The sequence below is a fragment of the Motacilla alba genome, chromosome 3, assembly GCF_015832195.1.
Source record: "Motacilla alba alba isolate MOTALB_02 chromosome 3, Motacilla_alba_V1.0_pri, whole genome shotgun sequence".
In the NCBI taxonomy this organism is placed as follows: domain Eukaryota; kingdom Metazoa; phylum Chordata; class Aves; order Passeriformes; family Motacillidae; genus Motacilla; species Motacilla alba.
The window spans coordinates 109,169,683-109,195,769 of NC_052018.1; the positions used below are offsets into that span (position 1 = coordinate 109,169,683).

At 54.8% G+C, this 26,087-nt stretch overlaps 3 protein-coding genes across 6 annotated transcripts; 2 read left to right on the plus strand and 1 right to left on the minus strand.

Moving 5' to 3' along the window:
* Positions 1-54: 54 nt before the first annotated feature.
* Positions 55-8,024, plus strand: GZF1 (GDNF inducible zinc finger protein 1). Of its 3 annotated transcripts, none has more exons than XM_038131456.1 (6): positions 55-109; positions 1,072-2,562; positions 4,496-4,590; positions 5,069-5,236; positions 5,868-6,025; positions 6,461-8,024. In XM_038131456.1, exons 2-6 carry the CDS (start codon positions 1,298-1,300, stop codon positions 6,770-6,772), a joined length of 1,998 nt encoding a protein of 665 aa, XP_037987384.1. In that variant the 5' UTR covers positions 55-109; positions 1,072-1,297; the 3' UTR covers positions 6,773-8,024. The 3 variants fall into 3 exon arrangements, with proteins under 3 accessions (XP_037987384.1, XP_037987383.1, XP_037987382.1); XM_038131455.1 differs by having other exon boundaries at positions 61-106; positions 1,275-2,562; XM_038131454.1 differs by lacking the exon at positions 55-109 and having other exon boundaries at positions 240-2,562.
* A 489-nt stretch (positions 8,025-8,513) lies between these two features.
* NAPB (NSF attachment protein beta) lies at positions 8,514-16,947 on the minus strand. Its single transcript, XM_038131460.1, has 11 exons — positions 16,598-16,947; positions 14,660-14,739; positions 14,265-14,381; positions 13,483-13,529; positions 13,328-13,405; positions 12,587-12,642; positions 12,316-12,400; positions 11,624-11,728; positions 11,314-11,382; positions 11,052-11,102; positions 8,514-10,144 (listed from the first exon to the last, which is right to left on the minus strand). Exons 1-11 carry the CDS (start codon positions 16,693-16,695, stop codon positions 10,040-10,042), a joined length of 891 nt encoding a protein of 296 aa, XP_037987388.1. The 5' UTR covers positions 16,696-16,947; the 3' UTR covers positions 8,514-10,039.
* Positions 16,948-17,727: 780 nt separating this feature from the next.
* On the plus strand, positions 17,728-25,956 carry LOC119698834. Of its 2 annotated transcripts, XM_038131443.1 has the most exons (7): positions 17,728-17,930; positions 18,062-18,242; positions 18,389-21,559; positions 22,102-22,344; positions 22,607-22,779; positions 23,036-23,153; positions 24,128-25,956. In XM_038131443.1, the coding sequence occupies exons 1-7, from the start codon at positions 17,797-17,799 to the stop codon at positions 24,386-24,388; spliced, it is 4,281 nt and encodes a 1,426-aa protein (XP_037987371.1). In that variant the 5' UTR covers positions 17,728-17,796; the 3' UTR covers positions 24,389-25,956. The 2 variants fall into 2 exon arrangements, with proteins under 2 accessions (XP_037987371.1, XP_037987370.1); XM_038131442.1 differs by having other exon boundaries at positions 23,036-24,234.
* Positions 25,957-26,087: the final 131 nt, after the last annotated feature.

Sequence of the window (26,087 nt, forward strand, 5' to 3'; positions counted from 1 at the left end):
GCGTCAGCGCTTCCGGCCGCGCCCGGGGCTGAGCGGGAGCAGCGGCCGGGAACGGGCCGGGAACGGGCCAGGAGCAAACCGGGAACAAACCGGGAACGGGCCGGCAGCCGTGAGTGCGGGGCCATGGCGGGCTGGCCCCCCCCCGCCTTCTTTTTCTCCCCTCTTTCCCCCTTATAACCCCCTTCTCCTCCTCTTTCCCCCCCCTTCTTTTCCCTTCCCTTTTCTTCTCCCCCCCTTTTCCCTCCTTGTTTTCCCCCTTTCCTCTCCCCCTTTTCCCCCCCCGTCTTTTCCCCCACCCCAGCATTCCCGTGTGATCCAGGATCCTGTGCAAATGGGGTTGGATGTGGGCACTGTGGGGTTCTCCATGACTTCAGCAGCAGCCGCCTGGGAATCCTCTCCCCATTCCCCTTTGGGCTGGAGCTTTTTCCCTTTTTCCAGCCAGCTTTGCCTCTGGAAGGGGAGGTATTCCTGAGAAGTGGACGGTGCTCAAATGGAATTAGAGGGGTAGTCGTGAAATAACACGAGAAGTAGTTAAAAATCATTTTATTGGGGTAAAAAAGTGGCACTTTGGTATCACTGATTGTTTATAAAGCATTGGGTGAGACATCACCTAATTCCCAGGACATGGAAAGAAATTCCTCAGATTCCAGTAGGACCAGGGTTAGGCTCAACAGATTCCTCAGAGCACCTTTAAATCCATAGAAACCTGGATTGTTCTGGGGTTAGGTATTTGGGAAAACATCCCAAAACTTCCACTCTTTTTACAAGCTTTGGGGCGGCTTCAAACATTCCCGAGAAACAGGGCCCGATGGAAGGTTGGAAATGGGCCTTCAAAATGTGCAGGCTGGGAGTCCATTTTGAGGAACTCCCGTCATTTTGGGGATTTTCAGTGTGTGAACACAATTATCCGTCGCGTAAGAGCTTGGATACAATTATCCATCACATAAGAGCTTGGAATTTTAAGTGGAAGGCATTTTCAGGCGGGTTTTTAGGATTGCAGTTAACTTCTGCTCAATCTCGCCTTCCTTTTATTATTGCCTGGTGAGGCCAGGAGTCATTCCTTAATTCCAGGCGCCGGCTCTGTTTGCTCCATCCCTATCCCAGCTTCTGACAGCCCGTGGAAAACCGGGGTTGGGATTTCAGCCCAGATTCACCTCACGGTTTTCCCGAGGTGCCGGAGATCGCTCCGAGGTTGGACTAAACGCTCTCGGAGCGACTCCACGAAGCCCCGGCCGCGCGGAATCCCGCCGGCTGACGCGGGCTCTCGTTGGCAGGCAGGAGGAGGAGGAGGAGGAAGATGGAAAGCAACCCCGTCCTGCTGGAATCCAAGTCGTCCCCCATCAACCTGCTGAATGAGATGCAGCAGCTGCGGCTGCTGGGCCACCTGTGCGACGTCACCGTCAGCGTGGAGTACCAGGGCGTGCGCGCCGAGTTCCCGGCGCACAAGGCCGTGCTGGCCGCCACCAGCAAGTTCTTCAAGGAGGTTTTCCTCAACGAGAAGCCCGTGGACGGCCCCCACAGCAACGTGTTCCTCAACGAGGTGCAGGTGGCGGATTTCGCCTCCTTCCTGGAGTTCGTGTACACGGCGCGCGTGGAGGTGGAGGAGGACAGGGTGCAGCGCATGCTGGAGATCGCCGAGAAGCTCAAGTGCCTGGACCTGTCCGAGACGTGCTTCCAGCTGAAGAAGCAGATGCTGGAGTCCGTGCTGCTGGAGCTGCAGAACTTCTCGGAGTCGCAGAATTCCGAGGAGGAGAGCGCCGCCCGCCCGAGCGCCGTGCCCGCGGCGAAGGCCGAGCGGGACTCTCCGGATTGCTCCGTGGCCGCGCCTGGCCGTGGAGCGTCTCCTGAGGGGCCGGCTGCCAAGGCCAAGGAGAAGATGGACAAAAAGAAGGAAGCGCTGAAGGCTCCTTACGCCAAGATCCGCAGGGCGAGCGGGCGGCTGGCCGGCAGGAAGGTGTTCGTGGAGATCCCCAAGAAAAAATACACCCGGAGGCTGCGGGAGCAGCAGCGGAACGCCGAGGAGGAAAAGCGGCCCGAGGGCGAGGAGGGGGAGCAGGAGCAGGGGGAGAACTCCCCCAAACCCGAGGGGACCTCCGCGGAAAACCTCCCCGAGGGCGAGGAGGACAAAAAGAAGCGCGGCGGCGCCTTCAAGTGCGGCACGTGCCAGAAGGAGTTCCTGTACGAGAAGAGCTTCCTGAAGCACGTCCAGCAGAGCCACGGCATCGCCTCGGCGCTGGAGTTCCGCTGCGAGACGTGCGCGCAGACCTTCGCCAACCGCTGCAACCTGCGCAGCCACCAGCGGCACGTGCACAGCAGCGAGCGCCGCTTCCCCTGCGAGCTGTGCGCCAAGTGCTTCAAGAGGAAGAAGGACGTCAAGAGGCACGTGCTGCAGGTGCACGAGGGCGGCGGGGAGCGCCACCAGTGCCACCAGTGCGGCAAGGGGCTCAGCTCCAGGACGGCGCTGCGGCTGCACGAGAGGACGCACACGGGACACAAGCCCTACGGCTGCCCCGAGTGCGAGGCCAAGTTCTCCCAGCCTTCGGCGCTGAAAACCCACATGAGGTAGGAGCGGCTGGCCCCGGACTCGAGGCGCGGCCCTCAGGGCCTGAGAAATCCCTGTTGGCTCCTCATGTGGGGTCAGCCCTCAGAGCCTCCCAAATCCCTGTTTTTTCTTTCACAGCCTCCCCAATCCCTGTTTTCCCCTCAAATGGGGTCCAGTCCTCAGGGCCTCCCAAATCCCTGTTTTCATGTGGGGTGCAGCCAATCCCTATTTTCTCTTTCAGGGCTTCCCAAATCCCTGTTTTCTCTTTCACAGCCTCCCCAATCCTTGTTTTCCCCTCAAATGGGGTCCAGTCCTCAGGGCCTCCCAAATCCCTGTTTTCATGTGGTATTTTCTCTTTCAGGGCCTCCCAAATCCCTGTTTTCATGTGGGGTGCAGCCCTCAGAGCCTCCCAAATCCCTGTTTTCTCTTTCAGGGCCTCCCAAATCCCTGTTTTCCCCTCAAATGGGATCCAGCCCTCAGGGCCTCCCAAATGCCTGTCTTCTCTTTCAGGGCATCCCAAATCCCTGTTTTCATGGTGGGGTGCACCAATCCCTATTTTCTCTTTCAGGACCTCTCAAATCCCTGTTTTCTCCTGATACAGGGTTCAGCCCTCAGGGCCTCCCAAATCCCTGTTTTCCCCTCAAATGGGGTCCAGTCCTCAGGGCCTCCCAAATCCCTGTTTTCTCCTCAAATGGGATCCAGCCTCAGGGCCTCCCAAATCCCTGTTTTCATGTGGTATTTTCTCTTTCAGGGCCTCCCAAATCCCTGTTTTCTCCTCACATCCCGCATGGGCCAGGCCTGTGCTGCGGGGAAATCCAGGTGGGATTCCTCCAGCACATCCTTAGGCTCAATACAAAGACAAGTGTGGAAATATTTGGGAAGGATTTGGCAGGGTTTTCAATGGGAAAATGACGGATTTGGGGGCGAAGGAGGGAAAACAATGGATCTGGGAACAGGAGGAGGTGGCGCGTCACCGATGTCACCCACGCGGAGCTGATCAGCACCCGCTGGGTTTTATCTGTCCCAGGGTGTTTTTATCAGGGAAAAAAAATCACCTCTGAGGAGTTTTAACCTGATTTTATCAATTTTATCTTTCTGAGGGCGTTTTTTTCAGGGCAGAAGTAGATTCTGAGGGGTTTACCCCTTTTTTTTAATCTGTCTCAGGGCAGAGCCCTTTTCATGAGGGCAAAAATCATCTCTGAGGGGGTTAACCTGATTTTCTCAGTTATTTTATCTGTCCCAGGGTGTTTTTGTCTGGGTAAAAATCATTTCTAAGGGACTTAAACTTGATTTTATCAGTTATTTAATGTGTCTCAGAGCAGACATTTTGATCAGGGCAGAAAATCCTCTCTGAGGGGTTGAGCCTGATTTTGTCAGGTTTTATTTCTCTGAAGGTGTTTTTATCAGGGCAGAAATTAACTCTGAGGGGCTTTTATCAGTCATTTTACCTTGTCTCATGAAAGAGACCATTTTATCAGAGTAAAAATCTTCTCTGAGGGGTTTGACCTGATTTTATCTGTTATTTTACCTGTCTTTGGCCAGAGACGTTTTTATGAGGGAAAAAAATCCTCTCTGAGGGTTTAAACCTGTTTTTTTTTTCTGTTCCCAGAGCCCGTTCAGGAATTTTGGACACTGGAAACTCAATGCTGCCTTAATTTGGGTGTGGTGGCAGCCAGTGGTGGGGATTTCTCATCCTTGGGGATATCTTTTGCCACCTGGATGTGCCCTTCCAGGAAAAGCAGCCATCCCAACCCCCTGAGTAGCTTTCCCTCACATCCCAAAGGATTTGGCGCCACAACCCGGAGAGAATTTTCTGAATTTTGCTGCGTTTCACCTTGAAAAATCCGCTTTTACCGTAACATTTTTGGATGTGGGTGTTGATGCAGCAGTGAGGCTCAGTGGGAATGAGGGAAAGGCTCATCCTGGAGTTTGAACATTCCTCTTTCCTTGCAGGATCCACACGGGGGAGAAGCCCTTTGTGTGTGATGAGTGTGGGGCCCGCTTCACCCAGAACCACATGCTCATCTACCACAGGCGCTGCCACACAGGTGAGGCTGGAAAACTGGGAAAAACCCAATCCCAAACATTCCAGGGAAAACGTTGCCTTCAGAAAATGCTTTTTGTTTGCATTTTTATGGATAAAACGAGATGCTGTCGTCTCTTAGGTGGGAATTGCCTGAGAAAGGTTCCCAAGGATATCCTGTGATTTGAAGCTGAGGGAGGGTTGATTTAAACTTGGGAAGATTTTGGGAAGAAATTCCTTCCTGTGAGAGTGGTGAGGCCCTGGAACAGTTTTCCTAAAGAAGCTGTGGATTCGCCTGGAATTGTTCCAGGCCAGGTTCTGAGGGGCTTGGAGCGCTTGGAGCAGCCTGGGATAGGGGAAGGTGTCCCTGCCCATGGAATGGTTTGGAACTGGGTGACCTTTAAATATCCCCACAGTGAGGACACGCTCCGGAATTTCTGTGGGATATTTAGGAGCATTCCTAAAGCTCTGCTGGTTTCATCCTCCTTTCCCCCCTTTTTTAGGGGAAAAGCCTTTCATGTGTGAAACCTGTGGGAAGAGCTTTGCCTCCAAGGAATACTTGAAACACCACAACCGGATCCACACGGGATCCAAGCCCTTCAAATGTGAGGTTTGCTTCCGGACCTTTGCCCAGAGGAATTCCCTGTACCAGCACATCAAAGTCCACACAGGTAGGATGTGTCCCTTTTCTTGGATACACAGGTAGGATGTGCTCCTTTTCTTGGATACACACTCCTCACCACTGCAACATTCCAGCAAGGAATTCTCAGCCAGGTTTTTCCTCGTGTGCACTGCTTGATGTGTCATGTTCTCCCCTTCTCCCACTGGTCATGAGTGACAGCAATTCCCTGGAATGCTTCCACAGGCTGTGGAGATACCTTAATAACCTGCCAGGATCATTGGTGATGGAGAGCTCTGGTATAGCTCCGAAGGTTTATCCAGGGAGGGAGGAAAATGGGATCTCTCTCCAAAGAGGGAGTTTGTGGTGTGTTCAGAGTGAGCGTGGGGATGGCAGTGGCTCAGGGGTTCTTGCTCAGAGAAGAGTGAATGAGGGGGAGGAATACTTGGATTCTGGGCAGGACTGGAGTCTCTAATGGAAAATCCATGGAAAAACAGTGGCAGCACATCTGGAAGGGGCTGGGAGGAACTCGCTGCCTCCGGATGGGTCGCAGTGTGACATTTGTTCCACTGGGATGTTCTCCCTGACCATTCCCTGTCAGCCAGGGGTTGCTGGGCATTCCCGAGGCACGGCAGCTCTGCCGTGCCCGCGTTCCCAGCCTGTCTCCCATGCCGCATTCCCAGGGGAGCGGCCGTACTGCTGCGACCAGTGCGGGAAGCAGTTCACGCAGCTGAACGCGCTGCAGCGGCACCACCGCATCCACACCGGCGAGAAGCCCTTCATGTGCAACGCCTGCGGCAGGACCTTCACCGACAAATCCACGCTGCGCCGGCACACCTCGGTACGATCCTGCCGCGCCAGGAGCACGTTCCGGCTCCGAGGAGCCACGTTCCGTGGGACTGGCGGGTCAAGCCCGGAGCGGACTTCCAGCAAGCTGGTGGAAGTTGGGGTTAGGTGGGATGTTGGGAAGGAATTGTTCCCTGGGAGGTTGGGATGGCCCTGGCGCAGTTTTCCCAGAAAACCTCGGGGTGCTGCATTCCTGGAATTGTTCAAAACCAGGTTGGACAGGGCTCGGAGCAACCCGGGATAGGGGAAGGTGTCCCTGTCCGTGGCAGGGGGTGGGACTGGATCATCTTTACGGTCCAATCTTCCAACCCAAACCGTTCCATGACTCCATAACAGAAACCTTTTCTGCCAACATCAAATACAAGCTTGATCCAAACTTTTCCTTGTCATTCCATATCCAACCTTCTCTCTCCTGATTATTCCTTTGCAGATCCATGATAAAAACACCCCCTGGAAGTCCTTCCTTGTCATCGTGGAGGGAGCCACAAAGAATGATGAGGGGCACAAAACGGAGCTTCCTGATGAGGAATACGAGGTGTCTCCCAAAATCCCAGAAAAGCTGCTGTCCTTCCCAGAGAACAGCCCCTACCAGAGCCTGGCAGCAGTCCCGGGAAGCGGGAATTCCAGCATGGACTGTAAGGCCTCTGGAGCACAGGAGTCCCTGCTGGGAGAACTCACCGTGCTCCACACGCAGACAGACTCTGGGCAGCCCCAGCTCCATGCCCTGGTGAACATGGAATAATTTGGGATTGCCTCCTGCTCCTTAGGCTGCACCCCTTGTACAGTCCTTGGCCTGAGGGAGGCTGGTGGTGGGAAGCTGGGAAAGAGTGGATTTCCAGCTTTCCTCTGGAAATTCCTTCTCCAGCTCCATCTACTGATGGTCGGGCAGGGTGGCACCACACCAGGGAATTTGTGGGAGTTGAACCCCTAGGAATTCAGGAGGTGGCTCAGGTACCTTGGCAGTGCAGGTTTGTTTTCCAGGGAATTCAATGCCACATGGACAATCAGGAGGAACTGATGTTTCCCTATGACATTTGCTGCGTTTTCCCCAGTGGAATTTCATCCAGAAGTCTGGCTAAATTTGCTTTTCAGGAAATGTTGGTTTCTCTCTGCTTTTGCCAAAGATCCCGAAGAGTGGGAGCAGCTTTGGAGTTTCATTCCAGGAGTTTGGAGTCTCTGAGCAGCAAAAAGGGGCAGCCAAGTGCTACTTCCTTGGTTTTACAATCACGGGGAGACTGGAGCCGTCTGGCACTTGGATCCTGTCAGTTCTCACCTTCCTGCTGCTCCAGCTCCCATGGAATTGGGCACTTAGGAGACCCAAACATCTCCTAGAAGGAAGTCTGTGAAAAGGAGCTGTGCTGGAAGGGGCTCAGGTCAGAGGCTTGTCCTGCTCCATTTTAGTGGAATAGGATTTGGGACATTTCCCCTGGGCAGGGAAGGAACCTTGGAGTGTTGTTCCAGAGGGGCTGACTCCCGTTTTTTTGCAACAGCGGCTCACTGTGCTATGGTTTAATGCTTCAAACCTTGGGATGGGCTTCCCAGTGTAAAAACCCACAGCTTTTCCCATTCTTTTTCCCATTTCTTTGCCTGTTCCTGTAGTATTCCCACAGCAATTCCTCAGCTGAAGCTGTGAGCAGAACTTTGGGAAAGGTAAGCACAATCCAGCCTGGTGAGATCCAGCAATAAAGACACCCCCCCCACACACACCTGTGGCACAGAGATATTTTTTGGGATAAAGGGATGGTGGAGGCGTTCTCATGGAATTCTAAGCTAGAAAAAAAGGGAATTTTTGTACCAGAGGACATTTCCAAGAGGTTATATTTGAGATATTTATTCCTGCTGGAGCTCAGCTGTTCCCAATGGAAGGAAAGGGGTTGTAGATGTATTTAAGGGCTGAGCACTTGGATCTGGAGCCGGGGAATGTTTTGTACTCTGCGAACATATGGAAGTGAGTTACTTGTTTGAGCTGTTCCTATTAAAATATGGAATATGGAGACCTCCCAGTGACTCAGTCGTATCCAGTGGGACACTCTGGGATATTGACAGGCTTGGAAAGGTCACCTGGAGAAGAGAAGGTTCCCTGGAAACGTCAGAAGGGGCCTACAAGGAAAAGTGGGAGGGATTCTTCATCAGGAATTATAGTGACAGGACAAGAGGGAGGGAATGGCTTCCCAGTAACAGAGGGGGAAGTCAGGTGCGTGGGTTATTGAGAAGGAATTCTTCCATGTGAGGATGGGGAAGCCCTGGAAGAGTTTTCCCAGAGAATCTGTGGCTGCCCCATCCCTGGAAGTATTCAAGGGGCTTGGAGCAAGCCGGGATAGTGGAAGGTGTCCCTGGACCAGGATGAGCTTTAAGGTCCCTTCCCACCCAAACCATTCCCTGATTCCAAACAGGATTTGAAGGAAATCACACCCCTTCCCAGCCTCCATCATCCCACCATGCTCCAGCCTTTTGAGTTTTCCAGAAGAACCACTTCTCCCTCCTTCCATCCATGATTTTCACTTTATTCATGTACAGAGTCACACCAAACATGATATTCTTGCTAAGGCCATTTCCTTAAATAAGTTTTCCGAGTAGAGAGTGATGGAGGTGGGGCGGGAATACAGCGGGAGTGGCGGAATTGTCACCTGGGAACCGTCACAATTCACCATGGATACAGCAGAGGACATGCTGGAGCTACTCACACACAACTACCAGGTGTAGGGATGGAGTAACAGCCCTCCTGCTCCTCCTGTCCTACAACACCGACACAGGGAACGGCAACAGAACCCAAAAAACACCGGGAAAAGTGGAGCCTCCCAAGCTGTGCTTCCCCTCATCCCGGCTCCCACAGTGCTGGATGCCTGATCAAGCCATTCCTAAGGGTGGGAATGGATGAACTCCGTGTGCTTCCAAGCCTGGAGCTGGGAGATCCCCGCCACTGCCTCCCAAGCCCGGGTTTTTCCATCTGGTTGGGATATTTGGGATGAACACAAGGACCTGTGGGAAACAGAGATCGGGAAGGGTGGGAAAACACCAAACCAAGGAGAATTTGGCATGGATCGGGATTTTTGGTTTTCAGAAATTTAGAGCCCAACGAGCCAAGCTCTAACCAAAGCCCAACATTCCAAGCTGACTTTTTCCAGAGGAAAGAGGGGCTGGGACTGCCTGGAGCCTCCAGAACAGCCCTTATTAATGACTGCACTCTTCCCAAAGAGTGACAAATTGCACAAGCTCCCGACGTCTCCGACGCATCCTTGAAAAACCAGGCAGCTCACTCCTCTCTCCTTAAAAAACGTACCCACCGATTCCTGCAGGGATTTTTTAACTTTTCCCAAGCAAACTGTGCCCCCCTGCCACCCGAATTCCAACAAGGCTCCTGTGGGATCAACACCTGCGTGCAGCCGAGGGGTCGGAATTTAGGGATTGTGCCCGGCACACGCAGAGGGTGAGGTAAAAAAATAGATCCTCCCTCAGGTGGAATTATTTGGAAGTGGAGGGATGGGATGCACCACGAACTGAAGTGGAAAATCAATCCAAGAAAGATGGAAACCAACTAGGACCTAGGGCCGACACCGATCCTAGGCTCCTGGAATGCCTACGGCGTGGTGAGGGTGTGTGGGATATTCCCAATTCCCAGAGCCTCTGCCTAGCACCACTTCCAGACCCCCAAATCCAAGTGTATCCAACACTTGAGAACGGGAAAATGGGAACACAACGGGCTGGAAGCGCTTATTGGTACTGTGCTGGCCTGGATGGAATATTTACATGCTGGAATCAACGGAACAGCAGGAAAACTGGGAGCTGCGAGTGCAGGCACCGGGATGAGCGGGACCAAACCCGAGGAGGAGAAGGAGGAATTCCGCTCCAAGGGCTTCTCCCGCCTGGCATCCGCCCGGAGCGTCACCACAGAGCGGGGGCTAAAGAAACACAGTGAGCCATGGGAGTGGGAAGCGACGAAAGAAAGCGCAGGAATGGGTCGGGAATTCCCGAAAAGTCCTCGGCTGGAGGCGGGAAGGGCCCGCGGGCGTCACTTGAGGTCGCCGTCGCCCTCGCCCTGGATGGTTTTCTTGATGCGCAGCAGCATCGTGGTGAGCCACTGATCCAGCCGCGAGATGGAGTCGAATTCCTTCACCTGGCACCGGCAAAAACGTGGATCAGGGAAAGGGAATGAGGCGGGGATGGCAGGGGGGAGTGGCGGACATGGGCTGGTCCTGGGAATACAGGGGGAGGGGAAAAGGAGAGAAAAGGGAGGGGGGGAAATGCAAAGAAGGACAATAAAGGGAAAGAGGGAAAAAAAAACAAGGGAAAGGGAGGGGAAAATAAGAAAAAAGGGGAAACAAAGGCAAAGGGGAAGCAAGGGCAAAAGCAAAACAAGGGCGAAGGGGGAAAAAAAGGGAAGGGTGGAAAACGGGAAGAGAGATAAAGGGGAAGAAGAGGAAAAGAGGGAGAGGAGAAAAGGAAAGAACCAGGGAAAAGAGGGGGAAAAACAAGGGGGGAAGAAAACAAGGAGAAAGGGGGAAAAATGCAAGGGGAAAGTGGGAAAAAACAAAGGAAAGGAAAAACAGGAAGGAAAGAAAGGGAAATGAAAAAGGAGGGGAAAGGAAAAAAGGGAAAAGGGTGCTAGAAAGGAGGAAGGGAAAGAAAGAGGGGAGAGGGAAAAAGGGAAGGGGATGAAAAGGAGGAAGGGCAAAAAAAAGGGAAGTGGGGGGGGAAATAAGGGAAAGCAGAAGGAAAAAGAAGGGAATGGAGGAAAAAAAAGAAAAGGGAAAAGGCACAGGGCCGCAGTCCAGAGAAACGTCTCTCCAAACCCCACCTGAGCTCTTTAAGCTCCTGTCAAACACCAAGGGAGTCAGAGCAAACCCAGGCAGGATCTGAACTCTCCATGGAAAGCCAGGAATGTTAGAGGAGGAAGCTGGGACCTTGCTGGAGCAGCTGTCCCCGGCCCCTCTCTGCAGGTTCCCAAATACTGAGCAGGGCACAGGCATCCCAAAAAAGAGAAGGAAGAAGCAGCATTCCCAAGTGCACCCATGAGTACTCACAGCCTCGGTGTAGGCCTCGCTGTTCTGCTCCTCATGAGCTTCCAGCAGTTTCTGGGAAAACACCAGGAAAAATTAGGGAATGCTCTATTCCTGCATGTTCCCGCTCCGGCATCTCATCCCAGGGAACAGAGCCCCATGAAAAGCACCCACCACAAACAGGGGTCTGGGCCAAACCCAGGGAAAAGTGAGGCTGATGTCCTTTAAAATGCTGGGATAAAGGAGAAAACCTCTGGAAAAGTGGGAAAAACCCCTGGTTACTCACTTTCAATAGCTTGCATTCCCGGGAATCTGTGAAAGCCGGGAACATTTCTTCATATTTCTCCAGCGCAAGCTGGAAGAGAGAAGAGATCCCTTCACACACCATTCCTATTTTTTTTTCCCAGCATTTGCCTTCCCATCCTCAAACTTAGGAAAATATCCACCAAGAATCCAACGTGACAGTGGCACATCAAGAATTCCAGCCACTGCTGAGCAGGGATCAGGGATTTTGGGGTAACAGCTGTGAGCCCACTGAGCTTCTCCCAGCTGGCCAAGGCTGGTGAGGAGGAATTGGGAATTCTGGGATAACTGACCTTGGCATTCAGCTCATCCACGATGAAGTGGCACAGGGCAGCTTTGAAGAAATATTCTTTGGCGCTGTACTTGAGCAAAGGGTTATCCATCGTGTTTGTTCCCACCTGGACAAAAAAAAAAAAAAAACATGGAAAAAAGGGGCAGGAAAGAAAAGCCTGGATTAAACCAATTTGTATTCCACCCTGAGCCACGGGGCTGGGAATAAAAGGCATGGAAAAAATGCCAAAAAGCTGTTGGAAAGCAGGGAGGTTTTGAACTCATCCCAAGGGAAGTCAGATCCCACACCAGGCTGATCCTTGGTTGATGAGGAAATGGAAAAACAAATCCATTTGGGAAAAAAGCTGCTCCAGGATTAACCCTCTGGAAACATCAAGCAGCACTGTTGGTATTCGCAGGTAAAATATCCAACAAAAGGCAGAGCTGATAAATCCCGGAGGGAATTTTCTGCCAAAGGGAGTTGTAAATATGTTCAAAAGGAAATTTTAATGGATTTCTCACAACCTTTTCCTGGAAACACTGAAAATCATGGATGTGGCAGTTGGGGACACTTGGCCATGCAGGGGTAACAGTGGGACTCTGACCTCAGAGAGCTTTTCCAGCCTAAACAATTCCCTGATTCTGGCAGTTTTGCCAACTCCTGAGCCCTTTTCCTTGGGAAGAGGTGCTGTTCCCATGGGATTTGGCTCCTGACCTGCTCGTAGATCTCGATGGCTTTCTGGTACTGCTCCAGCTGCGCCGCGTAGGCCGCCACCTTCAGCAGACACTTGTTGGCTGAGCTGCAACCACATCCCAAAAATCAGGCCATGAATCCTGGAAATTCGCCAGCCCACACCCCAGCAACCCTTCCCAGAGAGAGAACTGGGATTTAGAGGAATTCTCTTGGAATAGCCCACATTAGAAGTGTGCTGGTTGTGGGGGATAGATCCCTGTTCCAGCCCTTCCCGCTGATCCCAAGGACTTGCCTGTTGGATTCCTCCCCCTTGTAGTAATCCGCAGCCTGCTCGTAGTGTGCGATGGCCTGGGGACAGAAACATGGGATCAGTCATCCTGGGATGAAGCACCCCAGGGAACAGCACCAACATTCAGGGAGAGAGAGATGAGATCCAATGGAGAGGAGCTGAGGAAGGAAATCCTTGCCTGGAAAATAACCCCTAAATCCCATCCAGTTTTATCCTGCAAAATTGCAGCAGAGATCCGCAGCGGGATTCCTGCTCAAGGAGTTTGGAAGTGGGAATGAGGGAATCAGTGCTGACATGGGAACTAAAAGTGACAGAAAATGGCTCCGTGACACTCCCAAAGAGCTTTTCCAGTGGGAAACACCGAGGTGGATTCTCACTGGAGCATTGGGCCAGTGCTGCTGGCACAGGGACGCACCAGAGACTTGGGATTGCTCCATGAAAGCCTCCAGGCCAGGAAAACCACTCACTCCAACTCAGGGCTGGATTGCACCTACACCAGGAATTCCGGTGCTGAATGGGAGAAGGGAATTCTTGAGCTCAGGGCAAGGAAATCCCAGAACGGTTTGGGCTGGAAGGGACCTCAAAGGTGATCCCCTTCCACTGGGGGGGAACAACTTCCACCATCCCAGGCTGCTCCAGCTTGGCCTTGGACACTTCCACCGATGTGGCGACCACAGGTTTTCTGGGAAAGCTGTGCCAGGGCCTCCAGTGACGCCGCAGGTGATGTCACCAACGTCCCCTCACCTTCTCGATGTCCACCAGCTCGGCCTCGTAGATCTCAGCGATGGTGATGTGGTGCTTGGCAGCGATGGTGAAGCGGCCCTGGGGACGGGAGGGGGGCGGGATGAGGCGCGGCGTTCCCGGGAAGCCGCGCGGCCTTCCCGGGAGCGGGGCCTTACCATGTCCGTGTAGATATCGATGGCTGCGTTTAAGCAGTTGATGGCCTCTGCAGCGTGTGTGAGAGACAACAGCGTCAGCCACGGCCCATTCCCAAATCCCACCCGGCAGCTGCTCCAGGGAATATCTACCTACAGAGCTGGCTCTGGAAGGACCTCAGCCCCAGCACCCCCAGCAATTCCCAAAGGGAACAAACACCGGGATGACCCAACCCCGAGTTTGCTGTCTGCATCCCCCAATGGAGCAAACTTCAAAGGATCGACTCCAGAATGCTGCTGTTTTCCAGGGAATTTGGGAGTTTCACCACTCCAAAAGGGTGTTATCCACCCTGAGTTTGTTCCCGTGTCTCCTGGGATAATGCTGGTGGGAGGTGGGGGGTTTGCTTCCAGACCTAGGGAAAAGTGGATTGGAGACCTTCCCAAAAATCACAGCCCGGTTGAAAGAATCCCAGATCCTTTATTCTCATCCCAACAAAGGCCAGGACTGGGGAAAGCTTTGGGGACATGGTAGGGATCCTACTGCGATCCAGCCCAGTGACTGCCTGAAGCCGTTCCTCAGGAAACCATTCCCTAAAGCCAAGCCAAACCAGGACGGAAGCTGCCAAAAGTCCCAACACCCTGCAGCATCCCAAATCCCAACAAACACCAAGAGGAGACGCCAGGATAGTGCTGACCACCTGCATCATCCCAAATTGCCTTCTGGAAAAGCGGGAATGCAGCTCTGCCAGCAGTGAGCGTTTGGCTGGAGCGATCCCGCGTTCCGCTGCCGGGTTCCGCTGCCTTACCTTGCGGATCTGCTTTCTTGTAGGCGTTCCCGGCGTCCACAAAGCTGGTGGCTGAGTCGTGCTTGCTCTGGAGCTGCATGTGCAGCTTGGCTGCCTGGCAAAAGGCATTTCCTGCCGCTGGAAAAGAGGGAATACCGATCCCGTGAAGCCCGTGAGCGAGCGGGAATGCGCCGCCTCCGGGACCCGGGGAGACTCAGGGAGGAGGGGTTCCCAAGCAGGATCACCCGCTGGCATCTTAAAATTCCCCCAAGATCCTTCAGCTCACTCCCTTTGTCCCCTCTCCCAGCATTTAAATAGGAATTGCATGGACACAGAGACCATTCCCCATGGAAGGGAAGACGTTTGGGCGCTCTGGGATCACCCACGCCCCCCCAGATCCCAGGATCTGGACTCACCACTCCAGTTTTTGGCGATCTTGAACATGTTGGCAGCCCTGGTGTACATCTCACAGGCCTCCTCCACCCGAGTGTTGCCCCTGGAATGCAGCAGGAATGCTCCTGAGGCTGGGCAGGGAGGGAACAGCTCTCCGGAGCCAAAACTGGGACTGGGAATTGGGAATCTTGGCCTCTCCAGGCTCTGTGAGGCTGATCCCACTCCCATGTGAGAACACTGAAAGGGGAATGTTGGATTTGGGGGCTCTCCCGGAATTCCAAAATGCCAAAGGTCACATTTTTGGTAAGGAAATGCAGATTTTTCATGGAAACCCTGGAAAAAAAAGAGGCTCTGGGGGGATCCCCTTGCTCTCCATAACTCCCTGACAGGAGCCAGGTGGGATCGAGCTCTGCTCCCACAGAAAAAAAGGAATCCCAGAATCCTTAAGGTTGGAAAATCCCTCGAGCCCATGAATCCAACATATCCCCAAAATCCATGTCCCCAGGTGCCACATCCACACTGTTCTTAAATCAACCTCACAACAGGGATCATTCCATTTTCTTTTCCATCCACTGGGAATTCTGGCTCTTTTCTCCCCTCACTCTCTCCCTCTGGCAGCCAAGCACGGTTGTTTTGGAAGCACAGGAGGGATTTTTGGATCCCTCCTTGCCCTTGGAAGGCACCTCTGGCATGAGCCAAAGCCAACGGAGGCGGCACCAAGGAATGCTACACTCAGAGAGGCTCCTGGAACAGGGCAGGTCCCAGCCTTTTGATCCCAAAAAATTAGAAATAAAGGAGTAACAGCTCATGTGCAAGGTGATGGAGCAATTCCAGGAAGAGCCCAAGTGGGAAGAAGGCATTTGGCTGGCACTGGGAGAGCTGGACATCCCGTTTGCAGGGAAGTGCCAAGAGCCGAGTCACCCCCACCCCCCCCACCTTTCCTTCCTATTTTTTTTCCTCTATCTGTTTTTAGCCCTGAAAATTAAAAAATTCCTCTCTCGAAATCTCTGCCTGTTCCCTCCAAGGATTTTCAGGAATTTGCCACCCGGATTACGCTCCTGGAGCAGGCCCTGACTGATTAATCTGCCGGAGGCCAGAGAGAAATTTCTATTTAAAACTTGTGGATTTTAGGGCGGCCGCAGCCGATTTTTCCAGGCTGATGGATAAAAACCTCCCGGCCTTCACAGAGCATCGCTCCGGGAATGTTCTTTCCTTAAAAAACGAAAGGAAAGCAGCACCGAGGTGGCCAAACCACCCCGTTCCCAGGCACACCCCCAGGAACAGCGAGCCTGGAGCAGCCAGGCCCAGGGAAAAGGACGCTCTGCCATTTTCTGGGATAATGCCGAGCCCGGAGCAGCCCCGGTGTGTCGGGTTCCCCGGGATTTCGGGAGAGCCCATCCGTGCCAGGGCGAGTCCCGGGGATGCCGGGAGATGATTCCCCCCGGGATAAGCGCGGGGCCGGACGCGGGGAGGGGACAGGAGCCGCAGAGGCCGAGCGCGCCCGTCACATCCCTGTGGCCACGGATGGCCAGGAGGGGCTGCTCCAGGGAATCCGGGTTTGGATCGGGATGGGAGCGCTCCGTGTGCCCCCTCCCCGTGCTCTGGCAGGGATAAGGAAAATTCTCACCCGCACTGGGGGGCAGGAGTTAGGAAAAAGGGGGAAGAGGTCGGGAAGGGGAGGATGGAGGAGATGGGAAAGGGGGGCAGGAAATAGGGAAGGGGGCGGATGTGGGAGATGGGGAAGGAAGGGATGTAGGAGATGGGAGGGGGGCCAGGGGCTCAGGGGGGTGATTCAGGAGCTGGGAATGGGGGTGAGAAGGGGCTGGAAGGGGGTGAAGAGCTGGAGAGGGGGATCCAAGAGCCGGGGAAGAGGGGGGAAGATGCAGGAGGTGGGAAGGGGGGAGCAGGAGGTGGGAAGGGGGATGCAGGATCCGGGCGGGGGGGATGCGGGGGCCGCTCACCCGAAGAGCCCCCGCAGGAAGGAGTGCGAGCCCTTGACCCGCTTCTCGGCCTCCGCCATGAGCTGCACGGCCTCCCGCTCCTTGCCGGCGCTGTCCATCGCTCCCGCTTTTCCTGCTCTCCTTCTTCCTCCTCCTCCTCCTCCTTCCTCCTCCTCCTCCGCCGCGGCACCGGGAGCGCGCCGGGCGCGTGCGCGGGGCGGGGCGCGCGCAGGATGCGGGATGCGGGATCCGGCGGGGATCGGGGATGAGCGAGCGGCTCCTCCCGGCGGGTGGGACCCGCGCAGCCACCGCCCTCGGGTTATTCCCAAAGCGGGATTCCTTCAGGAGACGACTCGAAAGACGGCTGTGGGGATGGGAGGGGGATCCCAGCTGGATCAGTCCTGATCCTGAAGGTTATTTGTGTCACTCTCCGAGTTTTTAGGGAATTACCTCACCTGTACCGCAGGCGAGCTGAAGCTCAGATTCCCAGGAGGTAGGCTGCACTTTCCTGGGAATATTCCACACTAAGGATAATCAGGAGAAGGGTGACCTGTGTCCTGCTCCCGTTACGTGAGCGCACATTTGAGTTGTTCAAAAACGCCCCTGAAGGAGTGAGCCCTGTACGGGGAAAACTGGGATATTCCCGCCTGATCCCTCCCCCGCGCGCCCGGGCCCAGGGAATCCCATAGCCCGAACTACAACTCCCGGCGTGCCCCGCGGCCGGCGCGCAGGCGTGACTCCATCACCCCGCGCCCGTTATCTCCATGGCGACGCCGACGCATCCCGGCGTCGCTCCCATGGGAACGTCCCGCATGGCGTCCCGGGAACCGCGGGAACTGGGGAGGAAAGACCTCGCGCACCCCCCCGCTCCGCTGTCCCGAATCCCTCCCTGTGAGGGAATGCCGGCTCTGCAGTGCCGGGAACACCCTGTGATGATCTCCCGGGAAAGGAAATCCCGGCTCCGGTGTCCCAGGAATTCCAGGTGAGTGACCTGGTTTCAGGGCTGGGTGAAATTAAAGCCGGGAGCGTTTCCCAAGGCAGGAGCTGCCATCCCCATCCAGGCTTGCTGGGAAAACCGGGAGCTGTTCCACACTGGATCCAAATTAACCACAGGGGTTTTTCCCTTTTCCAGGCAGGACAACATGAACATGGAGCCTTTTTCTCTCTCTGAGCTCGGGCTCCCAACAGAAAACAAAGCTATCCAGGGAATTCTCTGCCCCATGGCTGTGGAGCTCTGCCACCTCCTCCTCGCCCTGGAACGGGAAGATGGGATTTGTCCGGCCTTTCCCACTCTGGGAGAAAAGGCAGGAAAATTAGCCAAAGCTATGGAAGAACTCGCTGCTGTGGCAAGGAGGTGAGGTGGATGGTAGTCTCCCGGGTGGATTTTGGGGCTGGGGAGAGATGGAAAAGGTGGAATCCTCCTGGAGAAGTGGGATTGGGAGTGGGGAATAGACAGGAGTGCTGAGCCCCGTCCTTCCATTCCAGGCTGTCCGAGGATTCCGGCGATGAAGGGAGCACGGAGATGTGTCCCGTGGGTGAATCCCTGCTCCAGGCTGGGAGGGACGTGGTGCTGGCAGCATTCCAGCTCCAGGAACATCCAGAGAGCCCTCAGCACCGAGAGCACCTGGCAGCGGCCACCAGGAGGACTCTGATGGAGACAGCAAAGGTGAGGGGACACTGGGAAGGACACGAGCCGGGGGAAGAAGCTCCAGCAGATCCATGGAGCAAACCACACCTCACCCCCCTTCTAGGGATGGGACAGGAATAGGAATTCCCGACCTGAGCGGCTTTTCTGCCTTGTTTCCTGGTTAGATCCTTCAGCTGGAAGAGGCTGCAGGGATGAGGAGGATCACTGGCGCTGCCAGCTGGCTCCTGGAATGCCTGAGCGTGCTGCGGGATGCCCGGGACACTCCAGGGCTGCTGGCTGCATTCCAGGCCTTCTCTGAGGCCGTGCCCCTGCTGAGCCGCCTGACAGCCAAGCGCCTCCAGGAACTCGGAGATTGTCCTGGAGGGAAGAGCTTGGCCCAGACCCTGCAGCTGCTCCACAAGTGCGTCTCACTCATCCACACGGCCCTGACACATTCCAGGGACAGCCAAGCTGACCTCTCCCGAGATTCTGTTTTCCAGCTGACAGAGAGGACCATCAGGGAGCTCCACTCTCTGCTCACGGAGCCCCAGGACAGGAGTGGGATCTTCTCCCAGCAGATGAGCAGGCTCCAGGCTCTCCTCTCCCACCCTGACCCCCTGCGCCTCTCCAAGGGCAGGTTCAGCTCCCACTTGGAAGCGGTCATTCTCCATGGAATGCTGCTGGCAGAGTCATCCAGGCTGGATCTGCAGCTGGAGCTGGTGGAACATTGCTGGGTCCTGCTGCAGCTGAGGAGGAGCATCTGCAGCCGCATGAGCCGGAGGGAGGGCCAGGGAGAACACGGACTGGAGCGGGAATGTCACCGCTTGAGGGAGGAGCTGGAAAACCTGGACCGGGCAGCGCTCAGAGCCACGCTGTGCCAAATCCTGGATGGATTCTTCGAGGAGAAGGAGCCCCTGAGGCAGCTGGTTGAAGGTGCCCTTAGCCTTGCCCATTCAGGATGTTGTCCAGCAGGACCAGGAGGAATTTTAAGGAAGCTCCAGCCCCTCATTGCTGCCTTCTTCGCTCAGGCCCAGCGGATACTCCGAGCGGCCGATCTGCTGCTGGCCAGGTGTGCCAAAGCCCAAACTGCCAGGGAAATCCGGGAGGGCGTGGAGCACCTACGGAGCCTCCTGGCCAGCCTCCCCTCCCTGCTCATGGAAACAAGTGGGAATACCATGGAGCAGCTCCAGGCCCTGTCCTGTGCCTGGGCCAGAGCCACCAACAACCTCCTGCGCTGCTTTGAGGAGACCATCGGCATGAGGGAATTCCTTGAGTTATCCATCCTGGAGCTGGCCAAGCAAAAGGAATGGTGTGAAGCAGCACTGGAATGCTGGGATCCCGAGGGATTCTCCTGGCACACCGCTCGCCTCATGGGCTGGGCGCGCTGGGTGGTGGGAGCCTCCACCCGGCACGTGGACAGCACCACGGATCCCATCTTCAGGAATGGCTTGCTGGTGTGGGTGGAGCAATTGGCCAAATCCATTGTGGAGCTGGGAGCAGTCACGGCCCTCATTCCAGGAAGGTTTTCCTGCCTCCAAAGCCGGGATGCTTTTTCCCAGGCAGCGAGCTCCCTGATGGACTCTGCTCTCCATGTCCAAGCCGGGCTGGACGGGTCCAACCACCCGGAGATCCTCAGCCCGCTCCGGGAGCAAGTGCGGAGCACCAAGGTGGAAAAGGGGCTGGAGCTCAGCGCGTCCCACGCTGGGACACAAACCGGTGTGGATGAGGCAGCGTTCCAAGGAGACATCCAAAATCATCCACCTTCACCACCAGCTAACTTCCACCTGGATCCAGGGAAAGGGGATACACACCCTGTCATCACAGCTCTCCTGGGAGCATCCCGAGCCGGTGACATGGAGACTGTCCGTGCTGCTTGCTCCATCCTGCTGGAGCTCTCCGATGGCTATGTGGAAGCAGCACGGGAAGCGCTGCCTGTGGCTGAACCCCCCCAGCTCCAGCTGCTGGAGCAGCACTGGGATATCGAGGCACTTACCCCAAGGATCATCAGCCTGGCCACGGAAACGGCCCCCGGGCAGCTCCCTGCTCCAGGCAGGCTTCTCCAGATGGCACTCAGGCTCTCGGGAAGGATCCAGGAGACTCGGGAGTGCCTGGCAGCTGTGGCAGGCTCTTGGAATGGTCTGGCCCAGCAGGTGCTTGGATTTATCCTGTCGGGTGACTTTCCAAGAGGGAAGCAGGCTTTGGATGAGACCCTGCTGGGTTTAGCAGGAGCAGTGGAGGTGGCAGGGGACATTGCAAGCACAGCCTGCAGAAGGGAAAATCCCAATCCCTCTCATGTCCAGGAGAGCTTTCTGCAGCTCCAAGCCAAATTTTCCCTGGCTCAGCTGAACACCAAAGGGTTCCTGGAGAAGGCAGTGTCCGTCAGGGAATCCTGTGGGATGGAAAAGGCCACGCTGGAGCTGCATGGTGTCCGGTGGGCCATTGGCATGTGTGTCCTGCTGGATGCCATGGATCGGTTCGTGGGCAGGGATGTCCTGTTCCTGAGGGAGCTGAGCAGAGCTGTGAGGAACAAGGCTGGCCCACGGAGCCTCCTGGCTGCTGTGGCCGAGAATTCCCTCAGGTTGCAGGAGGCTGCCCGGCTCTCCTACTTATCCTGCCCTGGAGACCACGGTGCCAGAGAAATCCTGGTGCTCCGGGAGGAGATCCAGGTGCTCATGGAAGCGCTGCTGGATGTGTCCAACACCCTCCTGCTCTCCCCACTGCCTACCGCCAGCTTGGCCATCCGCTTCGAGCTCCTGCAGAGGGACGTGGCCCTCAGGGCCAAGGCGTTGTTGCTCCACATGGAAAGGGTCAACGTGGAACAGCTGCAGCTCATCCAAGGCGTGGTTGGAGCAGCTCTGTCCAGCCTCACCCAAGAGGAGAGGCAGAGGAGCAAAGAAGATTTTGAGGAGAAGGCAAATCAGCTCACGGCTGATGTCCAGAGGGTCAGAAACACTCTCCAGGGTGCTCTGGAGGCCGGTGCTCAACTTGCATCGCAGCCTGACCTGCTATCCATGGCTGACCACCTCCTGCTCCTCACGGCTGACGTGGTAGGAAGCGCCCGGCAGCACTTCCAGAGCCACCAGGACCCTGGGAATCCCTGCCAGGACCCTGGGGATCCCCACCTGGAAGGCATGGTGTGGTACTGGTCGGCCAAGGCACACTACCTTGTCACACAGCTCTGGGTTACCCATGGAATCGACAGGGACGTCCTGCGGTGCCTCACAAAATGCCTGCAGCGGGAACGCTTCCCAGGATCACCCAACAGCACAGCTGGACTCTCCCAAGAGCCAGAGCCCACTGAGGCAGCAGGAATTCATCCGTGCAGGAGCAGAGGAGCGAGTGGAACCATGCAGGAAGTGGGTGAACTGATATGGGAACTCTTTTCCCTGGCAGGGTGTTGGTCAGTGCTGTCCATCATTCCTGGTGCTCCCAGCACGGAGCAGGAATGTGAGGGATGCTGGCAGGGCCTCTGGAGGTCAGCAGGCTGACCCTGGGCCACTCAGGCAGCTCAGGTTGCTGGCAGCCCTGGATTCCTGGATATCCGATCGGCCAGGCTCTCCTACATCCATCCCAATCCACCATTCCAGAGGCAGAGGGGCTGTAGCATTCTCCCTCACCTCCACACATTCCCTCTGCGAATACCAGCAACTCCATTCCCATGGGTGTCAGGAGCTGGGAAAGGCTTTGGCACAGACCCAGGTCCCTCAGCAAAGTGCTTTAGAGCTCTAATTGTGCTGGGAATGAATTGCAAACTGTCAGCTTGCAGGACACCCCACTCCATTTGGAGATGGCTCCAAGGGCTTTGGATTTAGGAAGAAGGGCTGGTGGGAAGGTGGAGTAGACCCAGAAGGGAGTGGGAAGCTCTCCCACCAACTTTACTCACCAAAATCTCCTTCAGGAACATCCAGGTGGAGGAGACCACTCGGCATCGCTGTATCCACACATTCCAGGTTTGGAATTTGCTCCATTACTGTCTCGACAGCACCAGGATGGCCCTTCCAGCACCTCCCCTGCAAAGCAGGAGAGAGGAAACTGTGACAACTGGCAAGGTGGCCCCAGCAAGGTGTCCCAGGTGACCCAGGACATGGCCACGAGGATGCTCCACATGGCTCAGTTCCTGCGGAGGAAGGGCCCCATTGCGGTAAGGCAGCGTTTCATCCCTCTAGTTTTCCCTTAGGACCATGGCAACTCCATCCCAAACCCCTGTGTCACCCAGCTCTTGGGAGAGTGGCACCAGCTCTATTAATGCAAAATACTCCAAATTCCTTCCTCCTGGTTGGATGTGAGCTTGGCATCCTGTCTTTCCTCGGGATGTATCTGAGCCTCCTGGACCTTCCCTGTCCTGCAGGAAAAGCTTTTTTTTCCTTCTCTCCCCAATCCCATTGATTTTTATCCCGTTCCAGAGCAAGGAGCAGTTTGTTGCCTGTGCCAGGCAAATGGTTTCCGATGGGCAGGTGGTCGTTAAGTTTGGGAACATCCTCGCCAAGCACTGCCTGGACCAGAGATGCTCCGTGGAGCTGCTCCGTGCCACCGAGCACACCCAATCCATCAGCAGCCAGCTCGGCATCGTGGCCAGGTGAGCTGCCAGCAGCTGGGATCACCTCTCCCAAGGGCATCCAAGAGGGATCGCTTCTCCAAGGAATGTGGGTGGTGGTCCCCAGAGGTCCTAGGGGAGGTAGGTATTGTCCAAGAGTTGAGGGACAGTTTGGAGGCCTCCCTTCCCTCCATGGGTTTCCTTGCCCTGATGGTGCAGGGGACAAGCTGGGTTTGGTATAACAACAGTCGGGATGTGCACTGTCCTTCCAACAAAATCCTTTGGAATGTCTTTGAAGGGTGAAAGCAGTGACTGGGGAGAGCAGGGCCTCCTCTGAGCTGCTGCTCAGCAACGTGCAGAACCTCATTCAAGCAGTCCAGCACGTCCTGAGGGCGGCCGAGGCGGCGTGTGTCAAAGTGAGTCACCGTGGAATCAATCCTGGAATTATTTGGGTGGGAAGGGTTGCTCCCAGCCCCATCCAACTTGGCTTTGAGCAGTTCCAGGGATGGGGCAGCCACAGCTTCTCTGTGCCAGGGCAATTCCATGCTGTGGGAGTTTCTCATCCAGGTCTTTCTATGGGAGCTGGGATCTGGCTGCTGTGGGACTCCAGCTGGAGGAAATATCCCACCTGGAATACTTTCATTTTGTGCTTGTCTCGTGTCCAAAGCCCACCCTGCATCATCCCAGGCACTGACTGTCCTTGAAGTCACCTTTACCTGGTCCATTCCCCACTTGATTTTTGGATCATAGAGCACCTTTATTTGGAATTAGTCCATGCTATCCTCTTTATTCCCAAAAGCCAAATTCCCAAGAGTTTCCCACGCAGCTGCCATCAACAGCCACCCGATCTGACTGTAAAGCCCGTGGGAGGAGATTTTCCCTGAAAACAACTGGAAAACAAGTGCAAACAGCACTAGCCTCTCCCTGAGGCAGCATTTCCATCTGAATCCCATCCTCCTCTATAATCCTACTGCTTTTCCTGGGATCAGCATCTCTTTTTGAAGGAAACACAGGTTTTTTAGAATCCCATTTGCTGAACAACCAGCCCCAAGGGTGACAAAGCTCCTCCTGTGCTTAATTAAACTCAGCACTTCCTCTATTTGCCCATTTTTCACTTTGCTGATGCTGAATTAATTAATTAATTAATTTTGGCTATCTAGATCCCAAAGTCCTTTACGACCTGGAAATTTCCCTTTGGAAAATTCCCTGCTTATCAACAAACTGCCCCCTCCTTTCCTCTCCCTGTAAGAAGCTTTTGAAGCATTCTGAAGCATTTTGAAGCATTAAGAAGTAGCGATGCCGTGTGGATCATGCACACATTGGCACATCCAGATTTCTCCATAATTTAGGATGCACAGGGATATGTTAAACCAATTCCTTCGTCCAACAGGGTTTGGGTCAACCCCCAGCAGACCCTGAAGAAGAAGAAGTTGCTGCTTTCTGCCAGCAGTGGAGGAAAAACCTGACACAGCACAGAGCCAAGGAGGCTTTAAATTCCGACCGGGACGAATTAGGGCTCCGGAAAACTCGAGGGGCAAAGGCTGAGCCCACCCTGATATCTCTGGTGCAAGAGCAACCCCCTCGGAGCAGGAATGTTCCAAAGCATCCCAATCCTAGGAAAGGACAAACAGTTACGGACAGACATCTGTAAATCCAGAGAGGCTCCTTGACCCAGTGCCGCTGGAAGCAGAGGAGGAATACTTTGCAGTGTGAAGGATTCATGCTGGAGGTTTTCATCGTGGCAGGAAAATCTTGGAACAGGCTCCATGGGGAGGCCAGGAATCTTCTGGTGAGTGTTTTACCCCCAGGTGGTGAGATGGGATGGACGGGGCTCTGGAGAATCCCAATTCAGTGGGAGGTGTCAGAGGTATCCCTGCCCATGGCAGGGGTGGAATGGGATGAGTTTAAGGTTCCTTCCCACCCAAACTATTCCGGGATTCTGTGATCCAGAGATGCTCAGGCTTTGTGCCATCTTTCAGCCTTTCCTCCTTCACATATCCAGGGATACAGCACTGGTGAGCATTTTGTCTCACCTGCTGCCCCTGAGCCTGCAGATTTCTTCCCAAAATCCCACTCAGCCCCAGGATTCTCTCCTATCCAGAGTAAACATTCAGTCCCCAAGATCACCTACCTCACAGCTTCCAGAGTATCCTAGACGGGTGACACTGCTGCTCCTGCATCCTGGCTCTCCACATCCATCCTTCCAGCCTCAGGATCACGAGCTGTCCGACGGAAACGCTGCTCCATGTTGGAATTCTGCAGGAGAGGTGGAAGGGAGCCTCCCCTGTGGAATACACAATCCATCACCACAGCAGATCACAACTGGCTCCATGATGGCTGTGGCCCATTCCAGCCCACCTTGATGTCCCACCTGCATCCCAACCAGCTTCCCCAGACCGGGAATTCCATTACGTGCGTGGTAACAAGGAACCTCCTCCGTATTCCGAGAAAAAGCAGCAGCAGGCACACTGCAGACTCTGGGAAGCCATCTGCAATGGAAAAAGCAGGAGAGGGAAGGAGGGAGGAAGGCAGAAAGGAAATACACATGGAGACAACAGGCTGGGAGGACTCGCAGGCCTTTGTATCCATGTCCTATTTCCACACTGTTTTTCCCTGCTGGCTTGGTTTCTTTGAGGAAAACCTTGAGCAGCCACACCAGTGAGCAGATGAAGAAGTAACAGACAGCTAATAAAGGACTAATGGGTTGCTCCAAAATAACAACCCAGTTCCATGTCTATCCTCTACTTTTGCTACCAAAAAAATCGTAAAATTGATGGAATTCCTGCTCTGGCATATCAGGGAGGCAAACTGAAACCATGATTGCCTTCGGAGATGCCTCCTCTGCTGTGCAGGAATCACAGGTTTCTCTTAGCTCATCCACGCAAGGCAAAACCTCAGAATTTGGGATAAACACTCTGCTGTCCCAGTGGAAACACCACTTGGCCAACAAACAAGAGGAAAAGGTCCATGACCATCACTTGGCCAAGGGAAAAACAAGAGGAAAAAGTCCACCAAGGAAGAGACTTAAAGCAGAGAAGCCTTCCAAAGGGGTGGGAAGCAGATGATTGATTGAGCGGCCGGCACATTTTTATTGGGAAAGCAGCTGGCTAGGAATGACCGCACTTCCTCTGGAGAAAGAGCAGCCCCAAAGGCAGGACAGGAGGTCTGCAGGACAGCTGTGCTCTCCCATGCAAAACCTGGGGAATTCATGACATGCAGGATGTTCCGTGATGGAAAATGGCAACTCTCTCCATGAGACCTAGGGATCAGGTACAAGGTTATGTTAAAACCCCACAAACCGTCCCAAAAAGCCCAGCTTCAGTCCCCCTCCTCCCAGCTGCCACCGTATG